A 19,430-nucleotide genomic window follows, 5' to 3' on the forward strand; every position below is an offset into this window, starting at 1 on the left:
TATGGTGTCATAAAAAATGATGAGCAGGATGATTTCAGAAAAAAAAGGAAAGATTTATATGAACTGATGCAAAGTGAAGTGAGCAAACCCAGGAGAACATTGTATCTGACAACAGAAATATTAAGATGATCAACTGAGAAAGATTAAACTATGATCAGCAGTACAAGGATCCAATACAACCCCAAGGGACTCATGAAGAAAAATGCTATCCATAGCCATAGAAGCTACTATTAGACTATGAATGCAGATTGAAACATACTATTTCTTACCTTATTTCCCTAATGAGTTTTTTCTTACATATGTGCCATGTCCTCTTTCATGACAAGAGACAACATGAGAATAACCTATAACAAATTGTTTATTGTCTGGGGAGGTGAGAGTGGTGAGTGTAAAAATGGAGACTTGAATCCAGGACTTCAATCCCCAGAAGTCTTTGCTCCACTCCCCCAGAATGCTTTGTAATATCACTGAATTCTCACCTGGGCCGAGATTGAGATGGGGTATTTAACCTGATTGGAAAGGCTTCTGGGCCTCTCTCTTTTCTTTCCTGTTTCTGCTTGCAAACAGACGCAGCTCTTTTCATAATGTAGGTGAGGTTGTGTCTAGGCCTCTCTGGGCCTAGACACGTGCTTTCTTATTCTGTAATTTTCTTTAATCCTTAACCTTTAATAAACCTCTAAAAATATAATACTCCTTGCAGAGAGAAACTAATTTCTACCTCTATCAGTTTCCCCCCTAAAATTTTAATCTTTACAAGAGAGGGAAGAAAAGAATTTGGATAGCAAAAGTTCGGAGCAGTCATTTACAAACTTTCCACATGCAATTGAAAAAAAGTAAAAGGAATCGAAAATGGAAGGTGGGGAGACACAGATGGAATGGATACAAATTTACAAAAATAAAAACCATTCCCCTAGAAATGAATGGTCAAAAGATATGAACATGCAGAGGAAGAAATCCAACCTATCAAGTCATATTTAAAAATGTTCAGAATCATTAGTAACAATTAGAGAAATGCACATTTAAACACCTCTGATGTATCACACTCAACAGATTGGCAGGATTGACCAAAACAAGGAAAACAACACATGCTGATGGAGTTCTGAGAAACAGATCCCTTAATACCCTGTTGTGGAGCTTTGCCCTGGTCCAGCCATTCTGGAAAGCTGTTTGGAATTATGCCTGCAAAGCTATTAAACTGTGTGCATGAGTGCTAAGTCTATACCCAGAAGGGCTATCAAAAGAATATGGACAAAGGTTTGCAGAAGCTCTTTTTGTAATCACAAAACTGCATACTAAAGGGATAGCCCAATTGGAGGCTGGTTGGACAAGTTATGGTCTACAAAAACAACAGAATTAAGGAATGATGAAAGAAATGGTTTCAGAGAAACCTGGGAAGAACTGTATGAGATATGCAGAGGTAAGTGAGCACAGCCAGAACTATGTCTACAATAGACACAAAGAAAGCCTTAAGATCTCCTTGACAAAATGATCAATCAGGATCCCAGAGGACCAGAGAATCAATGATGATGAAGTGAGCTACCTGCCTCATGACTAAGAGGAAATGATCTCAAGATGCAGAATGAGCCACACTTCCTTTGGAAGGGTGGAATGGAGAGGAGGGGGTGCAGAAGGAACATGTTCAATGTGGGAATTTATTTTGCTTAATTATGTATATTTGATACAAAACAGCTAGAGTCAGGGAAACCCGAGTTCTCAAATACTAGCTATGTGACATCCCTCACTTCCTCCTGGAGTAGTTGTGAGTATAAAATATTGGTAAAAAAAAATGTTTAAACCTTGAAGCATTATATAAATGCTATTAATATTTTTTTCCATTGAGGGGAGAGAAAGGGAGGAGATAGTGATAGCATTACTCAAGAAAAGAAAAAGGAAATGGATTTTTTTCATATACAGAACAGAATGAAATGATTCTTTTGAAAGTTAACGTATACTTTAGTCTGCTGCAGTTTTTTCTGTTTTGGAAAGGACAGTGCTTGTCTTACTTGGCAATTTAAAATTAAAATGAAATTACTAAAATAAAATGGCAGGCTTGGGCTAGATTACTTCCAAAGTCCCTCCCAGGTCAAAATTCTGTTCCTTCCCCTCAGCCTTGGGCCTGGAGCTAGCTGAGGGATGTGAGGTGGGGAGGGTGCTGGCAGGGCTTCAGTCAGGTCTCCTCTTTGCCCTATAGTCCTAGGATATACTCTTGTGTGGAAGGAGTGGAGTCAAAGGGGAGAGATCACAGCAGCTGAGGAAGGAAACGAAGGGCTCAACCTGAATTCAAGCCCCAGGATGGCACTAGGTGAAGGTCAGGAGGGTTAGCTGAAAAGCCAGAAATGGGGGGGTTGGGGACAGATGGGTGGCACTTTAGCCAGACTGCTATAGAATGGGTGATCCCCCAAGAGTAGGAGTTTGACATTAGCAAAGGGATCTCTTCCTCAGGCTCCTGCATCCCAGAAGTGTCAGCAGGCGTGACTAGCAGGCGCAGTAGGACAGGGAAGCTGCTAGCCAATTGCTCTCTGTCTTCCAACAGTGTCAAGCAGGTTTTTTTTTTTTTTAAACCCTTACCTTCCGTCTTGAAGTCAATACTGTGTATTGGCTCCAAAACAGAAGAGCAGTAAGGGCTAGGCAATGGGGGTCAAGTGACTTGCCCAAGGTCACACAGCTGGGAAGTGTCTGAGGCCAGATTTGAACCTAGGATCTCCCGTCTCTAGGACTGGCTCTCAATGCACTGAGCTACCCAGCTTCAAGCAGGCTTTTTTAAGGCCCTTCACAACCTGAGCCCTCTTTAGCTTTCCAACCTCATCAGATTCCCCTACCACCCATTCATCCAGACTGGTTTCCCATCTTTAACAACCTGGATGCCTAGAATGCCCTTCCTCCTGGAATCCATCACTTCCTTCAGGCTCCACCTTGTCCATGACTTCTTTCCAGGTGCCCCCTCCCTTGTATTTACTTCCTATTTATTCTGGGTGCATTTTTATAGGCACAAGGCATCTCCCCTGATAGAACAGAAGCTCTAAAAGGGAAAGGATGGTTTCCTTTACTGGTGTGGTGTCTCTCGGGTCTGGGGTCATGCCAGGCACACCTTGGGCACTTCAGTGCTACTTGATTCCTTAGCTGAAGGCCAGGCGACTTCCCTCTGGGTTCTCCAGGCCTTGTAGTCCCTCCTTTTCCAGCCCAAGTTTTTTTTTTTTTAAACCCTTACCTTGTCTTGGAATCAGTACTGTGTATTGGCTCCAAGGCAGAAGAGTGGTAAGGGCTAGGCAATGGGGGTCAAGTGACTTGCCCAGAGTCACCCAGCTAGGAAGTGTCTGAGGCTAGATTTGAACCCAGGATATCCCATTTCTAGGCCTGGCTCTCAATCCACTGAGCTACCCAGCTGCCCCCTCAGCCCAAGCTTCTTGCAGGCACTACCCAATGCTCCATCATGCGGGCTCCTTCCCCACCCTCATCCACCATCAGCATTGACTTAATGATGACAAGGACTCTCAGCTTGTTCCCTGGAATTATTATTGTGAAAGTGAGGCACAGAATCTTCCAGTCCACCAGGGGCCATTTCTGGTCTATAATTCATAGGGGACTAGGGGAGGGAGAAAGGCAAGGGAAATGGGGCTTGTCCCTGAGAACTGGGCTGGAGCTGAAGACTGAAGGCTGAGGACTGCTGCAAAACTTGGTGGGGTGGGCTCAACTTGGGGCTGCTTGACCCTCAGAGACACCAAAAGGCTTCGTGTTCAACGTCTTGGCCTTCTGGCTCACCCTCTCCACTTCACGCATGAACCGGAGGCAAAGCTCATCCTGCCATGGCAAGGCCACACACTGGACAGACACAGGCATCCCCACGCTGTTCTTCAGGCCCTGTGAGTTAAGAAAGGTGGTACTACCTGGTGTTCCAGAGAAGAGGTTCCCTACCACCCCCAGTTCTATCTCTAGTTCACAAGACCCACCCACATGGCAAAGCCCTCTCCAAGTCTGGTCCCAAACCAGGCCCAGGGTCAGGATGGGCTGCCCTCAAAAGCCCCAGCCTCCACCCTTAGATTTGGAGCTCCAAGGGACAAATGGAAGCCTGGAGAGCCCAGGGGAGCTGCCCAGGTCCACACAAGCCATCAGACCACCCTTCTGCTCCTAGGGAAAGGACTGAAGGGAGGAGAGGTATCAGAGTGCCTTGGAAAGATGAACTACTTAGGAGGGTCTGATCAGGCTTCTGGCTGTGCCCCCAACTCGCCCTACAACCCTTGGCCAAAGATGCCTCACTTTAGAACTGGAAAGGGCCAGGCCTGGCTCCTCCCCATAGCTCAAGACCAATCTGAGATTCAAGCAAGGGCCATTCCAGCAGCAACGAGTCAAACTGAGGCAAGCCAAGCCATTGGAGAGAAGGCTCAGAGCTGGCTGAGCTGGAGGAGAGGGAGGGCCTGAAACTAGAACCCCAAGACCCAAGGAAACTCACCTTCTGCAACATCTGGTCCCAAATGTCCCCAAAGTAGCCCTGATACTGCTCCAACGCTAGCTCATCCTCCAAGGTGACTGTGGAGACGGGGACCACACCAGCCGGGAAATCCAGGCAATTATAGAGTACAGTATAACTGACAGACCCTGAAACAGCCAAGAAGCATGGTCTGCCAGGGGACCCTCTACACCTTCTTAGAGAAAGCTTGGTGTAGATGGGCAGAGAACAAAGACCAAAGTCTAAGAATTGGAGATGGATTCTCTGACCCTGAATTGAGCTCTGGAGGAAGGAAGAAGAACCAGCAAGTCTCTCTTCCCCGCTCCTAGTCCAGAGGAAATCACACCAGCTGTGTGACCTGGGCCAACCCCTTCTCTCTGAGCTCCCACTTTCTCCTCGACTTCACCCAGACCTGACTGCCCAAGCTTTACATCAGCAATTCTCAAACTTCTGAGTCTCAGGATCCCTTTACTCTTTTTTTTTTTAACCCTTACCTTCCATCTTGGAGTCAATACTGTGTATTGGCTCCAAGGCAGAAGAGTGGTAAGGGCTAGGCAATGGGGGTCAAGTGACTTGCCCAGGGTCACACAGCGGGGAAGTGTCTGAGGCCAGATTTGAACCTAGGACCTCCCATCTCTAGGCCTAGCTCTCAATCCACTGAGCTACCCAGCTGCCCCTAGATCCCTTTACTCTTAAAAATTACTGAGGACTCTGTCCAACCCCAAACCTTTTGCTGATAGGGGTTATAGCTATCACGATTTACCATTTTAGAAATATGAGGCAACTAGGTGGCTCAGTAGAGACAGGGCTAGGCCTAGAGTCAGGAAGATCTGAATTAAAATCCAGCCTCAGACACTTACACTAGCTGTGTGATTCTAGAGCAAGTCAATTAAGCTCCGTTTGCCTTAATCTACTGGAGAAAGAAATGGCCAAGAAAACCCCATGGACAGTATTGGCATGGTCCCTGGGATTATGAAAAGTCAGATAAGACTGAACAACAAAGTATTATGATGACAGTAACTCAGACCTCCTGGCCCCCGGGGCCCCTCTAAGAATCACAGCTCCAGATCCTTGGGCTTATGGGTCTGACCCTATGGCCCATGCTGACCAGAGGATCTTGGGGAGCAGAGAGAGAGGAAGGTTGGGCCTCTCCAAGTCTGGCTGGTCCCCAGGCTCCTGCCCAATCTGAAGTCAAGCTCAGAACCTGAACAGTTGCAACCCTCCAGCAAGGGTGCAGGCCTGGATCAGAGCACCCAGAGGGAAGCCCAGATAAGTGTAGCCCACATGTGCATGGGCTAGATCAGGCCCTGGACACTTCACCTGAGGTTTTGCCTGGGTAGTTGATGGCCAGGGCAGGGCTCAGCATGGGTGCCAGGACCACATCCAAGTGCTGTCTCTTCCACTGGGATATGACACTATAACGGTACTCCTAGGGAGAAAAATAAGGATTGGGTAGGGAGAGCAGGCAAATCAGGGGGGCTTTCAGGTTTCCAAAGCATTTTCACAACCCTGTATAAGTTAGTATTACACGTATTTATTTTTAATAAACTGAGACCCAGAGAGAACAAACTTGGCCAAGGTCCCATGACTTATGGTCATTGAAGAGGCAGAGCAGCAGCCAAATGACTCCTCCAGGCACCCAGTGTTCTCTTGGAAATGGGGGGGTTGGGGGATAAGGAATCTGCCTAGAGGCAGCCAGAAGGCTAGGAGTGAGGGCAATGGTGTGAGGACAGACATAAATGAGTCAGAAGCAAGGAATGGGTAGATTTGGACCAAACTGGAAGGAACGTATAAGAGCCTGATGCTGTCTCCTACCTGGACTCCTATCTTCAAAGCCTGCCCCCACCTCCCTCATAGGCCTCCTTCAAAAAGCCTCCTGGGTGCTCCAGGCCACATGAAACCCATCAGCCTCACCCCAGATCTCATCAAGGTGGGCATATCCTGATTCCTAAATCACACTAGAAGCTCCCAGAAGGTAAACAAGGTCTGAGATGTCTGTTTCTCTCACAGCTGGTCTTCCCCCAGGGCTTAGCTGTTAGATGAAGAAAGTGGGAGGGTCAGAGAGGGTTCAGATTCCTCTGAAGCTGAGGAAGATGGGGAGGGTCCTGGGGACAAAGGCAAGACTAGCAGCAGGGGAAGACAGTCAGTCCACTGCTTGCTATGACAGCCTGGGCTTCTCCACTGAGCTTGTCAAGAGAGGGAGGTAGAAAGAGAGACCTCAAGTCAAGCCAAGCCAGGAGGACTCACTAGTCTTGTTCAATTTCTGTCATCTCCTTTAGTCTTTTTTTTCCTTCTTATTTTCCATCTTAGAATCATTACTGTGTATTGGTTCCAAGGCAGAAGAATGGCAAGGGCTAGGCAATGGGGGTTAAGTGACTTGCCTACAGTCACACAACGGGGAAGTGTCTGAGGTCAAATTTGAACCTAGGACCTCAAGTCTCTGGGCCTGGCTCTCCATCCACTGAGCCACCCAGCTGCCCTCCTCAAGTCTTAATACAAAATGTTTTCCAAGTCAGTTCCAAGTTGGGATGGAACCTTGGGACTTGGGTCTCCCTAGCCAGAGAGCCTGCCTGACCCTGCTGTGGATGGCTCTGGTAAGGCCCAGATTGAAGTTTTTGAACCATCCTGAGAACTGAGTCACCTTGAACCAGACAATGTTGGAGCACTTTGGCCCTCACTCACCTCAATCTTGTGCTGTATGTCCCAAAGCTCCCCAGCTGACCTGGGAGAAAGAGAAGAAAACCAACTACTGCTCCCTCTCCCCAAGCCTAGTGCCTCATCTAGCAAGAGTGAGTTAGATTCAAGTGGGCCTCATCCCACTGAGGTCTATGGACCCTTGAAAGGCTTCCAGGGATGAAGCATTAAAGATTTGGCCACAGAAGAGTCAGACCAGGAACAAGGGGGGGAAGGATAGAGTGAGGCAGGTTTGGGTCTTCCAAACAGCAAGAGCCATTCCACAGTGGAACAGACTGTCCCTGGAGGAAATGGGCTCTCCATCATTACAACTGGGGAGTATATTAGGGTGGGATTCCTCTGAGGCATGAACTCTCTGAACTCCTTTCTATGAAATTCTGTGACTCTGCCCTTCCAGAAGTCATATTCCTCACTGGCATTTTGCAAATGTAGACCCTGAGGAGTTTGAAGGGTTTGACCCCTATTCTCTTCATCCCAATGGAGAGCTCATTCTGCCCCGTCCTTGGGGGTCAGGACACAAGTCTCTATTCCCAGGGACAAATGAGCAAATGAGGAATAGAAAAGAATCAGCTGACAAGGACTGACTCAGGAGCAGAGCCAGGACCAAAGTAGACCTCAGCTCCCAAAGCCTGAAGAGCTGGCTCTTCTTGGGCCAAGCTGGCCCAATTACCTTGGGTAACAGAAAGGAAGCTAGAGAATTGGGCTTTTCCATCTTCCTGGCCCTAGAGAGTCCCTAGGAACCTCAGAGAGGCTCCTATCCCAAGATCTACCTTGAAATTATGCCCTCTCCCCACCTCAATCAACTGAAGTCTTTGGGGTTGGCAATGACCATTGCAAACCTCCATAGCCATGCTCCCTGTCCAAGAGGGTCCCCACAAGAGCTTCTCAGTTTGGTAGACCTCTCTTTAAGATTTGTAAGCATAAGAGGGTAGGAGGCATACCTAACAACCAAGACAAAGGCCCGTCTGGAAATTTCCCAGCCTGCCTTAACTGGCTTAAGCCACCAGGGGGCAGCCAAAGCCCAGCAGAGCCTAGGCAGGCCGGCTGAGACCAATGGAGAACTAAGGCAGAGTCATCATCCCCTGTAAAGGGTGGTAGGGACCTCAAGAGGCCACAGTGTCCACCCTTGTCTGCTGCCTCCATGGGGGATGGAGCAGGGCAGGGCAGAGGGAGGGGTCATTTCTCTCTAGGAGGTTCTAGAAGCTATATACCCTCTGGTCACTTTCCAATTTGTCATAGTCTCAGAATTCCAGTGGCCCAATCCTAAAAGGAGTCATACTGGGATGGGAACCCCATCTAAGGCATACCCAGAATGTATAAAAGCTCAGCCTAGGGCCAGGAGAGTTGAGGGCAAACTTCAAGGCTTTTCCTAATCTCTTTAAGGAAAAGAAACCACCCTTGATCTCCTATTATGGTATATCTCTACGAATCAACCATAAATTCTAAGGAGCACTGAACCACCAAAACCTGAAAGAACTTTCTTGGACTTTCTAGATAAGTGGCCATCCAGCTCTTGCCTGAGTATCTGCAGTGACAAGAAGCTCACTGCCCTTCTGGAGCCTTAATGAACAGTAAAGATCTGCCTGAATATAGGTGAGGATGAAGCTGAGCAGCCTCCTTACCGGGACTTCAGGCTGTGGAGGAAGACAGCTAGTCTTGGGAACTGCAGAGAGAAAAACACTCGTTGCTTGTAGGTCCCAAGATAGGAGGGCAGAGAAAAGTCCTTCCCACTCTTCTTGACACCCTCCCCATACCAGCCTATGAGCCCAGTGAGGATAGCTGCAAGGGCTCCTCCCACACACTGGTCCAATGCCCAGAACACAATAGGGGCTCAATAAAAAAAAAAACAGGAACAGAACTGTGTTGAAACAGGAGGCTGGGGAAAGGCTAAGCTTCCTCATGCAGCCCACTAGAAGAGGATAATGAGTCCCCCCTCCCCCCATCCCCACCCCAGCTCACCAGAGGCCGGAGGAAGAAAGCTATCAGTCTTTTGAACCAATTGGGCATTTTGAGGATGATAGTCAGGTCCCCCAGGCATGGATCTACAGAGTCCCCTTTGCTGAAGGAGTGGAGGATTGACAGAGTAGGGCAATGAGTCAGGGTTCTGCCTCCCTAGGCCAGGAACATCATTTCTTATAGAATACAGGTGATAGATGACAAGGTAGGAGCAGCAGCACCCCTGGAGTCAGTCCTCTTAGGTGGATTGGACTAGAGATCTTCCAAAACCTGGGGCCATGCTGCCCCCTCAGCCCCTTGGGGAGACAGGGACATAACCCTGTACCAGGGACTGGGCTGGGCACACAGGGCCTTTGTGCTCCATCTGTTGACTAGACAAAGTGGGGGAGGGAGCTGTAATGTCTGGAGTACTTTAAAACTGGTCAGGAATCTCAAAGGAGTCTCACAACAGCCCTGGGGGGAAGGGATGACAAGTAGAATAAGTTTTTTTTATAGCTTACCCCTGGTCCTCAATATCCCCATATGTAAAATGGGTGTTATAACAGCACCTACCTGGCCAAGTTGTGGTAAGAAAATAATGGGAACTGGGTAGTGTTCTGTCTGAACTGTTGTGACAAGGACTGAGGGTGGTGGTGGTGGGAAGGGGTGGTGGTGGTAGTAATAACTGAAGCCACAGAGTCTATAAAGCATCAGAAGCAAGATTCAAACTCAGATGATGCTAAGACCCTCCCTCAGGAGGAAGAGAAACCCAGGTCCAAGAGTGCCTTTGGTCACACAGCCCGTCAGCCAAGTCAAGACTCTAAAGCTCAGGGGTCTCTCCATCAGGAAATATGGCCTCCAGAATCCCCTTGGAGCCTGTTCCTTTAGCACCAGCCCCGTTCCCCAGTTGGTCCATTAAGTTGAGCTTTTTAGGGGAGCCTAAGACCTGGGTTCAACTCTGATAATGACTTTGCCATGTGACCCAGAAGTCACAGGCCCTCTCCACTCCCAGGCTTATCCTCCATCTTCCAGAGTGGAGTCCAGTCCCGGGGCAGAAGAGGAGCAGGCCCAAGCTGATACTCACAAGTTCTCTAGAAGGGCCTGGCCTCCATCTGAGAAGAGCCCACAGGCAATCAGTGTCTGCACAACACGGGGGACGTTGGGAGGTGTGAATGGAACAAGCTGAAGAACATAGGGAAGGGTTACTCAAAGCAAGTGGTCACTGAGCCAACAGTACCAACCAAGGCCCCTTCACTGCCAGTCAATGCCCAGGCCCTACCTGTCCCTGCCTAGACTTTCCCTGATTCCTGCACCAAGATCCCTGCTATCCCCTGAGTCATAAGTGAAAGCAGGCCAGGCACTCTTTGCAGAGCTCCCGGGAAGCCATAGTTCTACTAAGTCTGACTATGGTAAAATCTTAAGAAAATGTACCTCCTCCTCCCCCCGCCCCCCATCATTACAGAAGTGGGGGACTATGAGTATGGACCAATTCACTCACACTCATAAGTTGCTGTTTTTTAAAAAATCTTTGGTAACAAGGAAAAGTTAAGGAGGAAGGATCTTTTCAAAAATAGAGAGATAAAAAAAATAACAGTTCATTAAAGCCCTTAGAAACAGATACCTCAAAAAATAAAATTAAAAGAAATCAATGACTTCAATCGCTCATTTTATAGGGAAGAAAAATGAGGAAGGGAAAAAGGAAAGGGAACAAGCATTTATTAATCGCCTACTGTGTGCCAGCCACTGGGCTTTATAAATATAACTCAGTTGAGCCTGAGGGGACTTGCTCAGGGCCCAGCACATTTCCAGGGGCCACCAACAGTCAGCAGCCTTCCCTTCTGAATGACCAGATCAGCCTTCCAAGGGCAGAACCTTCTTCTCCTGAGGGACTGAGTGGGGAGGCTAGAGACTCTACTGGCAAATTCCAGACCAGGAAGCCCAAGAATCAGCTCCATCACCCCCAGAAATGCAAGAGTGACTATCCTCCGGTTTCAGAGAATGAATTTCTTCCTTCTACCACCTCACCCTGTCTCCTAGAAGGGAATGACATCCAAGAGCTAGAGAGGGGTCAGGTATTCATATTTGGGGCCCCAGGATAGTACTGGGAGAATTCTGAGAGTAGTTAGGGCACAACAGCAAGCATGACTTTCCACCAAGATGTGGGACTTTCAGCAGCAACCTTCACCTCTAGCAGGCACTGTGCCTTCCTCTGGAAAATGGGGGTGATGATCTCAATACTCTTCCTCCCATACTTCCTACTTCATGCCTTATAAACCTCAAAGCCCAAAAGAAGATGGGTCTGCAATGGACTAGCACTCAAGGGTCAAGTCAATGAGGGCAACATACTGTGTGTCCAGCAGCCTCTAGTAGCACCTTCATCTCCAGTACTGCCCGCTTCATGGAGGGGCTGGGCATGGTAAACATGTCAGACTCATAGTAACCAATCCGCAAAGGCTTCTTGCTGGCATAGATCTGGAAGGAGGAGTAGGAGGCTCCCATGCCCCACCCCACCCCAAACCCTCCCATCTCCTTCCCAAGGCTCTATAGAAATCTCACATTTGACAAACACCCAGACCCCAATATTTCCCTGTTGTGACACTTCAGAGCCCAGAGGGGAAAGAGACCTCAGAGCATCTCATTTAGGAACTGCTGTTTTCTTCTCTGGCCTGAGGGAGCCCTCCCCAACTCCCTGCCCTCATCCCATCCCTCTCCAGCAACCCACTCCCTACTCACATTCCACTAGTGGCCCTGGCCAGGCCCTTACTCACCTCCTCCCTGAAGGGGACAGGGGGCACGGTGGAGTCCAGACAGAACATGTAATCACATAGCAATGCCCGTAAGCACAAAGCAAGGCTGTCTACATCCCTGGCCATGGGTCCCACAGACGTGGTGACTGGGGAGAAAAGACTTTGGGTCATCTGGCCCTGGGGGGACCACTCCTGGATGGGCTAGACTACCTTACTCAGCCACCTCATTCCCAGCCTGGCCCCATGATCTATGGGGCAGACTGGGTCTGGTATGGGGAGTGGAGGAAGACAAAGGAGCTCTCACAAATTAGAGGCCTGTCCCTTTTTGTCTTTGCATCACCAGTGTTTGGTACAGGGCTCTGTGGGCAGCAGGCATTTAATAAACACTTGGGGATCTGCCCACTCATGCTAGGTCCTTCCCTTCTTCCCCAAATATGCCTCTCAAGCTAAAGCAGGATAAGCAATGAGAGCTCCTATTCCCCTTTCCACCCTCTGATCCGAGTCCACAGATGGGGAAAACTGAGGTCCTGGGCACCTCAATGCCCCTGAAGCTGGGCTCCATCCCCTGGGCTCAGCTAGTGGTCCTGGACCACTTGCTCAACCAAGAGGCCCCAAACAGGAAGCAGGGAGGAGCAAGAGGTGAGCAGATTCTGTCTGTAGTAGTAGCACTCTGGCCCAGCCCCAGCACCCCAACCCCTCAATGCCCCAGAACTCCTCATTAGGCTTTACTCTTCTCCCCAAAAAGGACCCCTCCCCCCTGCATGCCTCACATGCCAGCTGTCCATTGACAGAGTTCTTCAGGCCACGCTTGCTAGAAGGTAAAACAAAGAACAATGTTAGTTGCATGGCATCCCAGCTACTTCTGAACTTAGGGGTCCCTTTGAGGAACCTCTTACAAAGAGGGGGGAGGGACCCAGCTTACAAGCTCCCCTCCCAGCAAAGCAGCTACAGATTCAACCTCAAGAAGAAGGGAGGGGAAGAGAAAAGGCGGGGAGAAAGAGGGAGAAAACAGAATGATATGGGGAAAGGGGAGCCAGAGAAGAGCCACTGTCATGCCACTGAAAGGAACCCCAGGAGCATGGGACCCAAACCCCTCATTTCATAGCTGAGGGAGCCAAAGAGCTACCCCCTTGAGAAGCCTCAATGGGCACACCCCACTCCCACTCCTCCTTTCCAGATTACCCCAATACCTGATCCTGTTTGAGGTAGGCTTGAGGCCACAGATGCCACAGAACGCCGCAGGGAATCGGATACTGCCCCCAATGTCGGTGCCCAAGCCCAAAATGGAACCTCCGCCCGCTATGAGAGCACCCTCCCCACCTGAAGACCCACCAGGGCTCTTGGAAGTATTCAGGGGGTTCAGGGTACGACCAAATATGGGGTTGCTGCAGTCGTAGCTATGGGAAGAAGATCACGGCTGAGACTCCAAAGAGAATACTGCCCAAGCTTCCTCCCTGCACCTCCCACAGGTCACCAAACCCATTGGTTCTCCCTCTACTTCCCTCTTCATCCCCATGGCCCTCCCCACCACTGACCTCCTCCTAGCCTGGCTCTCAACCCCCTGCCCACACCCCAGCCCACTGACCTGAACATGGACTGGGGTACATTGGTGTGCGCAAAAGGGATAGCCCCCTGCTTCTTCAGCACCCGCACTACCACGGAATCCTCTGTGGCCAGGAAATCCATATTGCGGCGCAGGCCCAGGGTAGAAGCTTGGCCCTAAGGGCAGAGAGAGGCATAGGAGTCACTGCCATCCAGTCCAATGTCCATTACAGAGTATACTCCCATCCACTGGGCTTGAACCAGGGAAGATACCCTCCATTTAACCAAAAGGAGTGGGGGTTGGGAGGAGACACATACCTTGTAGAGGAAGCACTCCTTGATGCTGATGGGGACCCCATAGAGCAGGCCGCCCTCCCCGTGGCGCTGGGCCACTTCTTGGAGCTGGGCTTTGCAGTCGCCCAGATAGTTGGTGATGCAGTTGGTCTCCTTGGTTACTTCCCAGGCCTGGCCAGGGCAGGGGTACCCAGTCAGTCCCTGCCCCTCTGGCACTGCCCTTAAAACCCAGAACTTCAGAGCAAGAAGGAACCTCAGAAACCATTAAGTCTAGTCAATCATAGTGCATATGGGAAAACTGAGGCTCCAGAAGGGAGTCCAGAGTCCCAAAGTCCCAGGGCTTGCTCTGGATGCCCTCAGGGAGCTCTCTCTGGCTGGGGAAGAAGCAGTTCTATCCATGAGCACTTGATGTACATTTCTCACCTAATACATTCAGGCACCCATGCTTGGTTTACAGCCACACAAATAAATCATACATCCAGACCTCCATCTGTCCTCCCTGTTAGAACCTCATTGTGGGCACTACAGGTGTGATCTGATCTGGGGCTTCACCAGCATGTTTGTAGACTCTGGGATGCTCCACCCCCATGGTGCAGAGGTCCATGGGTCAGCCTGACTGGCTGCCACCTGTCCTCTGGGCAATCAGCCCCTTACCTTGCCCAAATAGCTGTAGAGGACGGCTTCTGGGGAGAGCTCCTTGTTCTTGAGTTTCTGGGCCAGCTGGACCAGAGGCAGGGCTAGGACAGTCTCCACGTCTACCTCTTGGTTCTGAGGGCACCGAGAGAGGATTCTGGCTTAGGCCAGCCCTGAGGGAAGCCCTCCCTTACAACCTGGCAGATTCTGGTTCCCTGCACCCAGATGGAATCTACATCATGACCTCCCTGAGGGCAAGCAAGGGTATGCATCTGCCTCCCTGGAGGAGGGACCCCAAGGAAGGTTTGAGAGCAAAATGTCTAAGCAGGGCCTGAGTAGAGCCCTTGAGGTTGCCCTGGCAAAGAGAAGAATGGGCACTCTGCATGCTTCTGATAATAAGTTGAATCACAGTTTCAGAACTGAGTCAACAGACCTTAGAGATCAGAGTCCAATGAGGAAAATACTCAAGGCTGTAACTCCATCTACTCCATTCCATGCCATTTCTCAAAAAGAGGCAGAGGAATTGGGGTGGAATACTGGCTCTAACACTCCCTAACTGGGTGATGCAAAGTCATCTAAACACCCTGCTTCCGTTGAGATTTTCCCTCTGTACCAACCCAGAGAGATGAGCATCTCACTTGGATACTTCAGGTGGTGGAGGGCTCACCACCTCTAACAGCAGATCATGCCTCTGAGGCACAGCTCCACTAGTTATACACTGTGAAGAGTTCACCCTCGCTGCCCCTACAAACTTGTGCGATCAGCCATCCTGGGGCCAAGCAGAGTAGACTAATCCATGCAACTGAGCTGGAAGAGAGAGCTCTTTGCCCCTCTCCAGCTCTGGGGTCATCTTCGCCCTTTTCTCAGACCCCCATCTGCCCCAGGGCTGTACTAGTGCTGGTCCCTGCCCTAGCTGGTGGAGGACAAAGGTCGGAGGCGTGGGCCATGGGAAGTGGACTAGCTGCGCTCACTTAGGTGCTCACTCCCGGACCGAGGTCAAGATCAAGGGAGGGGGCAGAACGGAAGGGGGAGAGGCGGGGGCTCACTCACCAGCCGGCGCAAAGCCCGCACCGCTTGACCCAAGTTCTCCACTACCTCTTGCTGGCGGCTGGTCTTGTTTAGCGCCCGCCGGAGGCCCCGCGCGGCCCAGCAGCGCAGCGCCACGGCTGCCGCCACCAGGCAGCACGCCAGGGCTGCCCCTGCGGGCGCCGCCAGCACGGCCCCACAACGCAGCAGCTCCAGGGCCATAAGCACCCTCTGCCGGGGCCAGGAGACGGAAGGAATTACGAATAGACAGACGGACAGGCACCGAAGAACAGCAGGAGCACAGAGGGTGGGGGGCGAGCGGGAGGGAAAAGAACGCCTGGTTAAGCAGAGAACCCGCCCCGCCCCTGGGCTCGCCCCCGTCCCTCCCTGTCCCCGGACTAGCCCCGCCCCGGCCCCCGGGCCTCCCGGCGGCGGCCAGGGTTGCCCGGACAACAGGCGCGCGGTGGCGACAGAGAGAACCCAGTTGGCGCTCAGGCCTGGAGAGAACACCTGCCCCGGCACACGTGCACGCATGCGCACTCAAGCTCGAGCCACGTGCAGATTCCCGGTTGACACTCCCCCTTCCCCACACCCTCACACTTCCCCGACTCCCCTCCCCCTCACGCCCTCCCCTTCATACTCACTCTTCCCTCCCCCCACACCTTTACACTCCCCTCCCCTACACTAACACTCCCACTCTTCCTCCCCCTCTCCTTCAAACTCATTTTCTCCTCCCCCACACTCCCTCTCCCTCCTCACTCTTGCCTTCATACTTTCTCCCCTCCCCCACACTCACGTTCACACTCCTTTTCCCCTCCCCTTACTCCCTTTAACCAAACTCAGGCGTACTCAAGCCCCGCCCCCGGGCACCCCCTCACCATCGTGCCCCCCGAGGTCCCTGAAGGCCGCCAGGACTGTGGCTCCGGTCCGCACGTGCCGCAGCCTCCGCTCCTCCAGACGCTCCCGAAGCTGCTGCTGCCCCCCAGCCTGAAGGGTTTCCCAGGCGCCAGCCCAGGGGCATGAGGCGCCTCCCAGTTCCTGCCACACCTGGCCACACCCTGCCCGGCTCTGCCCCACGTGATGGGCTGGTGCCCCGTCTGGCCATCTGGGACCCTGGCACTCTGGGGGTGCCGGGACCCTGGTCATCTTCGCCAAAGCAAATGTCTGGCATTAGTGAGGGCCCGGGCCTAGCCCCAGGGAGCTGCCCTCTGCCCGGAAGCTGTGAAGAAAAGGAGCTTTGGGGGTTCTGGGCCAGCCAGTCCAAACGTCAATTTACAGACAAATCTAGGGTCTCCTTGCCCAGTGCGCCATCCCGGGTCACGGCTTTCCTCTCTTCTCCGGGGCTGTGGAAATACTTCCAGGGCCACCCCCTACCTTCTGCCTTCCCTCTTTCTGCCAGGGCACAGTAATGCCAGGCTGACACATTTAGGGGGTCCAACGTAGCCTCACCCCACACCCCAGGAGATGACAGACCTTGTCTGCTCAGGCCACACAAGCCCTTGGGCAAAAGCTACCTTCTCCCCATTCCCTGGGCACGGGACATCCTGTCCCAAAACCTCACCTCTCACCGTGCCTTAGGCTCTAGCACCAAGGTCAGAGACCCCCTAACTACTCTCAAAGCAACCTTCTTGAGACATAGGCAAGCCTATCATGGCCCCCTTCTTCTAGAAGGGCTCCCTGGTGCCAAGAGAACAAAGTCCCAAATCCTTGGGCCCGCCCTAAATAATAGACCTTTCCAGCTTGCCATCCCTTTCTTTCCTTCTACCAAGAAGGCTGCTTTCCTGCCTTTTCTTGTTCAGGAATATTATAGAACATGTGGAGGGCAGAACCACCCCGACCCACAAATACTGGGATGCCACACAAATACTGGAGAGGACATTGTTTCAGTTCTCAAGAGGTCTGATGGGGGACCCAATTGATTTTTTTTTTCTTTTTAGATGTCCATGACTCTTAGTGCTGGGCCTTAAAGCAAATTAAAAAGATTATTCAGGCAGTGAGAAAACAGAGACCCAGACATGGGAAGTCACAAAGACAGGCTAGACCTTGGAGAGAACCATGGCCATTTCCTATCTGGATTTGCTTCCTTTGACCAGGAATTCTCCAAATTTATCCTACGGGAAGCTTTCTCTTCTCTTTCTTCTTTCCTATATCAATACTTGCTTTCCCTAACTGCTAGTACTGATTCATTCTCAAGTTTTAATAGCTGAATTCTCTAATCATCTCAATATCCATTCAATGAACAGAGATTAAATGCCTAATGTGCATTAGGCACTGAATGTAACCAAGTTCTGATAGGCAGGGGTCTGGCCCTCTTGGAGCCTTCTGTACAACAGGAGATAAAACACAAAGCACAGAACAGCACAGAGAATGAACCCATAAAAATTTGTGGATTGATTGACTATTGGGAAGCTCCATTGGTGAAAATGTTTCCCAAACTAGGACAAGTGTGCTGATCAGTAAGTCAAGAAGCTTACTTTGTGCTGAGCACTGCAAAAGTCTGGTGATTCAAAGAAAAGCAAAGACAGTCCATGCATGCCCTCATGGAGTTCACAGTCTCATGGGGAACCCATGTAAATAACCAGGTACATTCTAACTATAGATAGAGTAGATGGAAGGTAATCTCAGAGGGATAGAGAGACACTCACTGTGGAGGGAGGGTAGGAAGCAGGAAAGCAAACAAGGAAAGGCAGAGGCTAGGACTGAGTAGACTTAAGAAAGGTAGGAATTATGTGACAGAGAGGAGAGAAGGGAGGACCTTCCAAGAATGAAGTGGCTGGACATTGTAAAGGCTTGGAGAGAAGACTTGAAGTGTGGTGGTCAAAGAGCTTCAAGAAGGCCAGTATGCTCAAAGGGAAATAAAAGGTAATGTAAGAGAGGGATAGGGTGGGAAGGGCTTTGAACATCAAACAGAATTTTACATTTTACCCTGGATGTAATAGGGAGACAAGTTTATGGAGAAGGAAGGTGGCATGTTAGACCTGAGTTTTAGAAAAATCATTTGGGTAAACTGAGTGGAGGATGCACTAGAGCAGGAAGACTTGTGGCAGGCAGTAATCCAGGTGTGAGGTGAGGAGGGACTGACCTGGGGGTGTTGGTGTCTGAGGAGAGATGTTGTGAAGGTAGAAATGAGACCAGGCAATAGTAAGAATATGGGGGATGGGAAGTGAGAGGGAGATGGCCAGGATGGGAGCCTGGGAGCCTGGGAGGATGTCGGTAATCTCACAGTCATAGGGAAGTTAGGAGGGCAGAAGGGTTTGCAGGAGAAAGACAATGAGATCAGTTTGGGACATGTTGCGTTTAAGATGTCTGTGGGACGTCCATCAACACAGCCAAAAGGTGATCTGACAATGGAGGTTAGGAGAGAGGTTTAAGCATTATCTGTGTGGAGATGATCATTGAACCCACAGGAATGGAGGAGGCGATCATAGGAGAGAGCACAGAGGGAAAAGAGAAGAGAGAGCCCAGGACAGAGCCATAGGAGACCCCATGGTGTGGATGGGGAACCAGCAAAGACTGAGGTCAGAAAGGTTGGAAGAGAACCAGGGACGGTAGGGTTCTAAGGATCTCGAGTAGTGTTGGTGAAGGTTTTTGAGTTCATGTGCCCAAACTGCAACTTCAAGCTGCCTGTGAGCCCCCCACATTATTGCAGAGGGAGGAAGTGCTTGTTTTGGGAGGCTGGACAGAGGGGTGGGGCATCCAAAAATGTCCTTGGACACTGGGATGAGGGGGAATGAGCAGCTTCCCGATGCCAGCTCGGCACATGTGCCAATACTTTGGCAACACTAACCTAGAGAAAGTGAAAAAAGACCATCAGATGCAGCAATTAGGAGAGTATCAACTGGCCTCAGACACTTCCTAGCTGTGACCCTGGGCAAGTCACTTCCCCAATTACCTAACCCTCACCATTCTTCTGCCTTGGAACTGATACTTTGTATTGATTCTAAGATTTTAAAAGATTTTTTTTTAAATAGAGAGAATAGGTCAAACCATGAAGAGGGAGGGAAAAGGGGAGGGAGACAACATGAATCATGTTACCTTGGAAAACTTATGTGTAAATGTGTTACTGGAATAAAATAGAGCAAAAATTTTAAATGGCAAAAAAATTAAAAATAGCC

The 19,430-nt window shown here is 50.5% G+C and overlaps 1 protein-coding gene across 1 annotated transcript; it reads right to left on the bottom strand.

Moving 5' to 3' along the window:
* Positions 1 to 3,496: 3,496 nt before the first annotated feature.
* LOC100023944 (fatty-acid amide hydrolase 1-like) lies at positions 3,497 to 16,291 on the bottom strand. Its single transcript, XM_056815194.1, has 16 exons — positions 16,194 to 16,291; positions 15,340 to 15,546; positions 14,311 to 14,424; positions 13,681 to 13,827; positions 13,406 to 13,539; positions 13,011 to 13,217; positions 12,591 to 12,631; positions 11,842 to 11,966; positions 11,420 to 11,545; positions 10,158 to 10,255; positions 9,098 to 9,197; positions 8,761 to 8,801; positions 7,127 to 7,166; positions 5,765 to 5,873; positions 4,448 to 4,593; positions 3,497 to 3,858 (listed from the first exon to the last, which is right to left on the bottom strand). The coding sequence occupies exons 1-16, from the start codon at positions 16,194 to 16,196 to the stop codon at positions 3,688 to 3,690; spliced, it is 1,809 nt and encodes a 602-aa protein (XP_056671172.1). The 5' UTR covers positions 16,197 to 16,291; the 3' UTR covers positions 3,497 to 3,687.
* Positions 16,292 to 19,430: the final 3,139 nt, after the last annotated feature.

This window comes from Monodelphis domestica, chromosome 2 (assembly GCF_027887165.1).
Source record: "Monodelphis domestica isolate mMonDom1 chromosome 2, mMonDom1.pri, whole genome shotgun sequence".
NCBI lineage: Eukaryota > Metazoa > Chordata > Mammalia > Didelphimorphia > Didelphidae > Monodelphis > Monodelphis domestica.

What these genes read in the sequence shown, in the direction of transcription:
- LOC100023944 (XM_056815194.1), bottom strand. An exon ending in TAGAGGCTGCTGGACACACA is followed by an intron (nt 10,256 to 11,419) that starts GTATGTTGCCCT and finishes TATGTTCTTCAG; the next exon opens with CTTGTTCCATTCACACCTCC. An exon ending in CAGGCCCTTCTAGAGAACTT is followed by an intron (nt 9,198 to 10,157) that starts GTGAGTATCAGC and finishes CCACTCCTTCAG; the next exon opens with CAAAGGGGACTCTGTAGATC.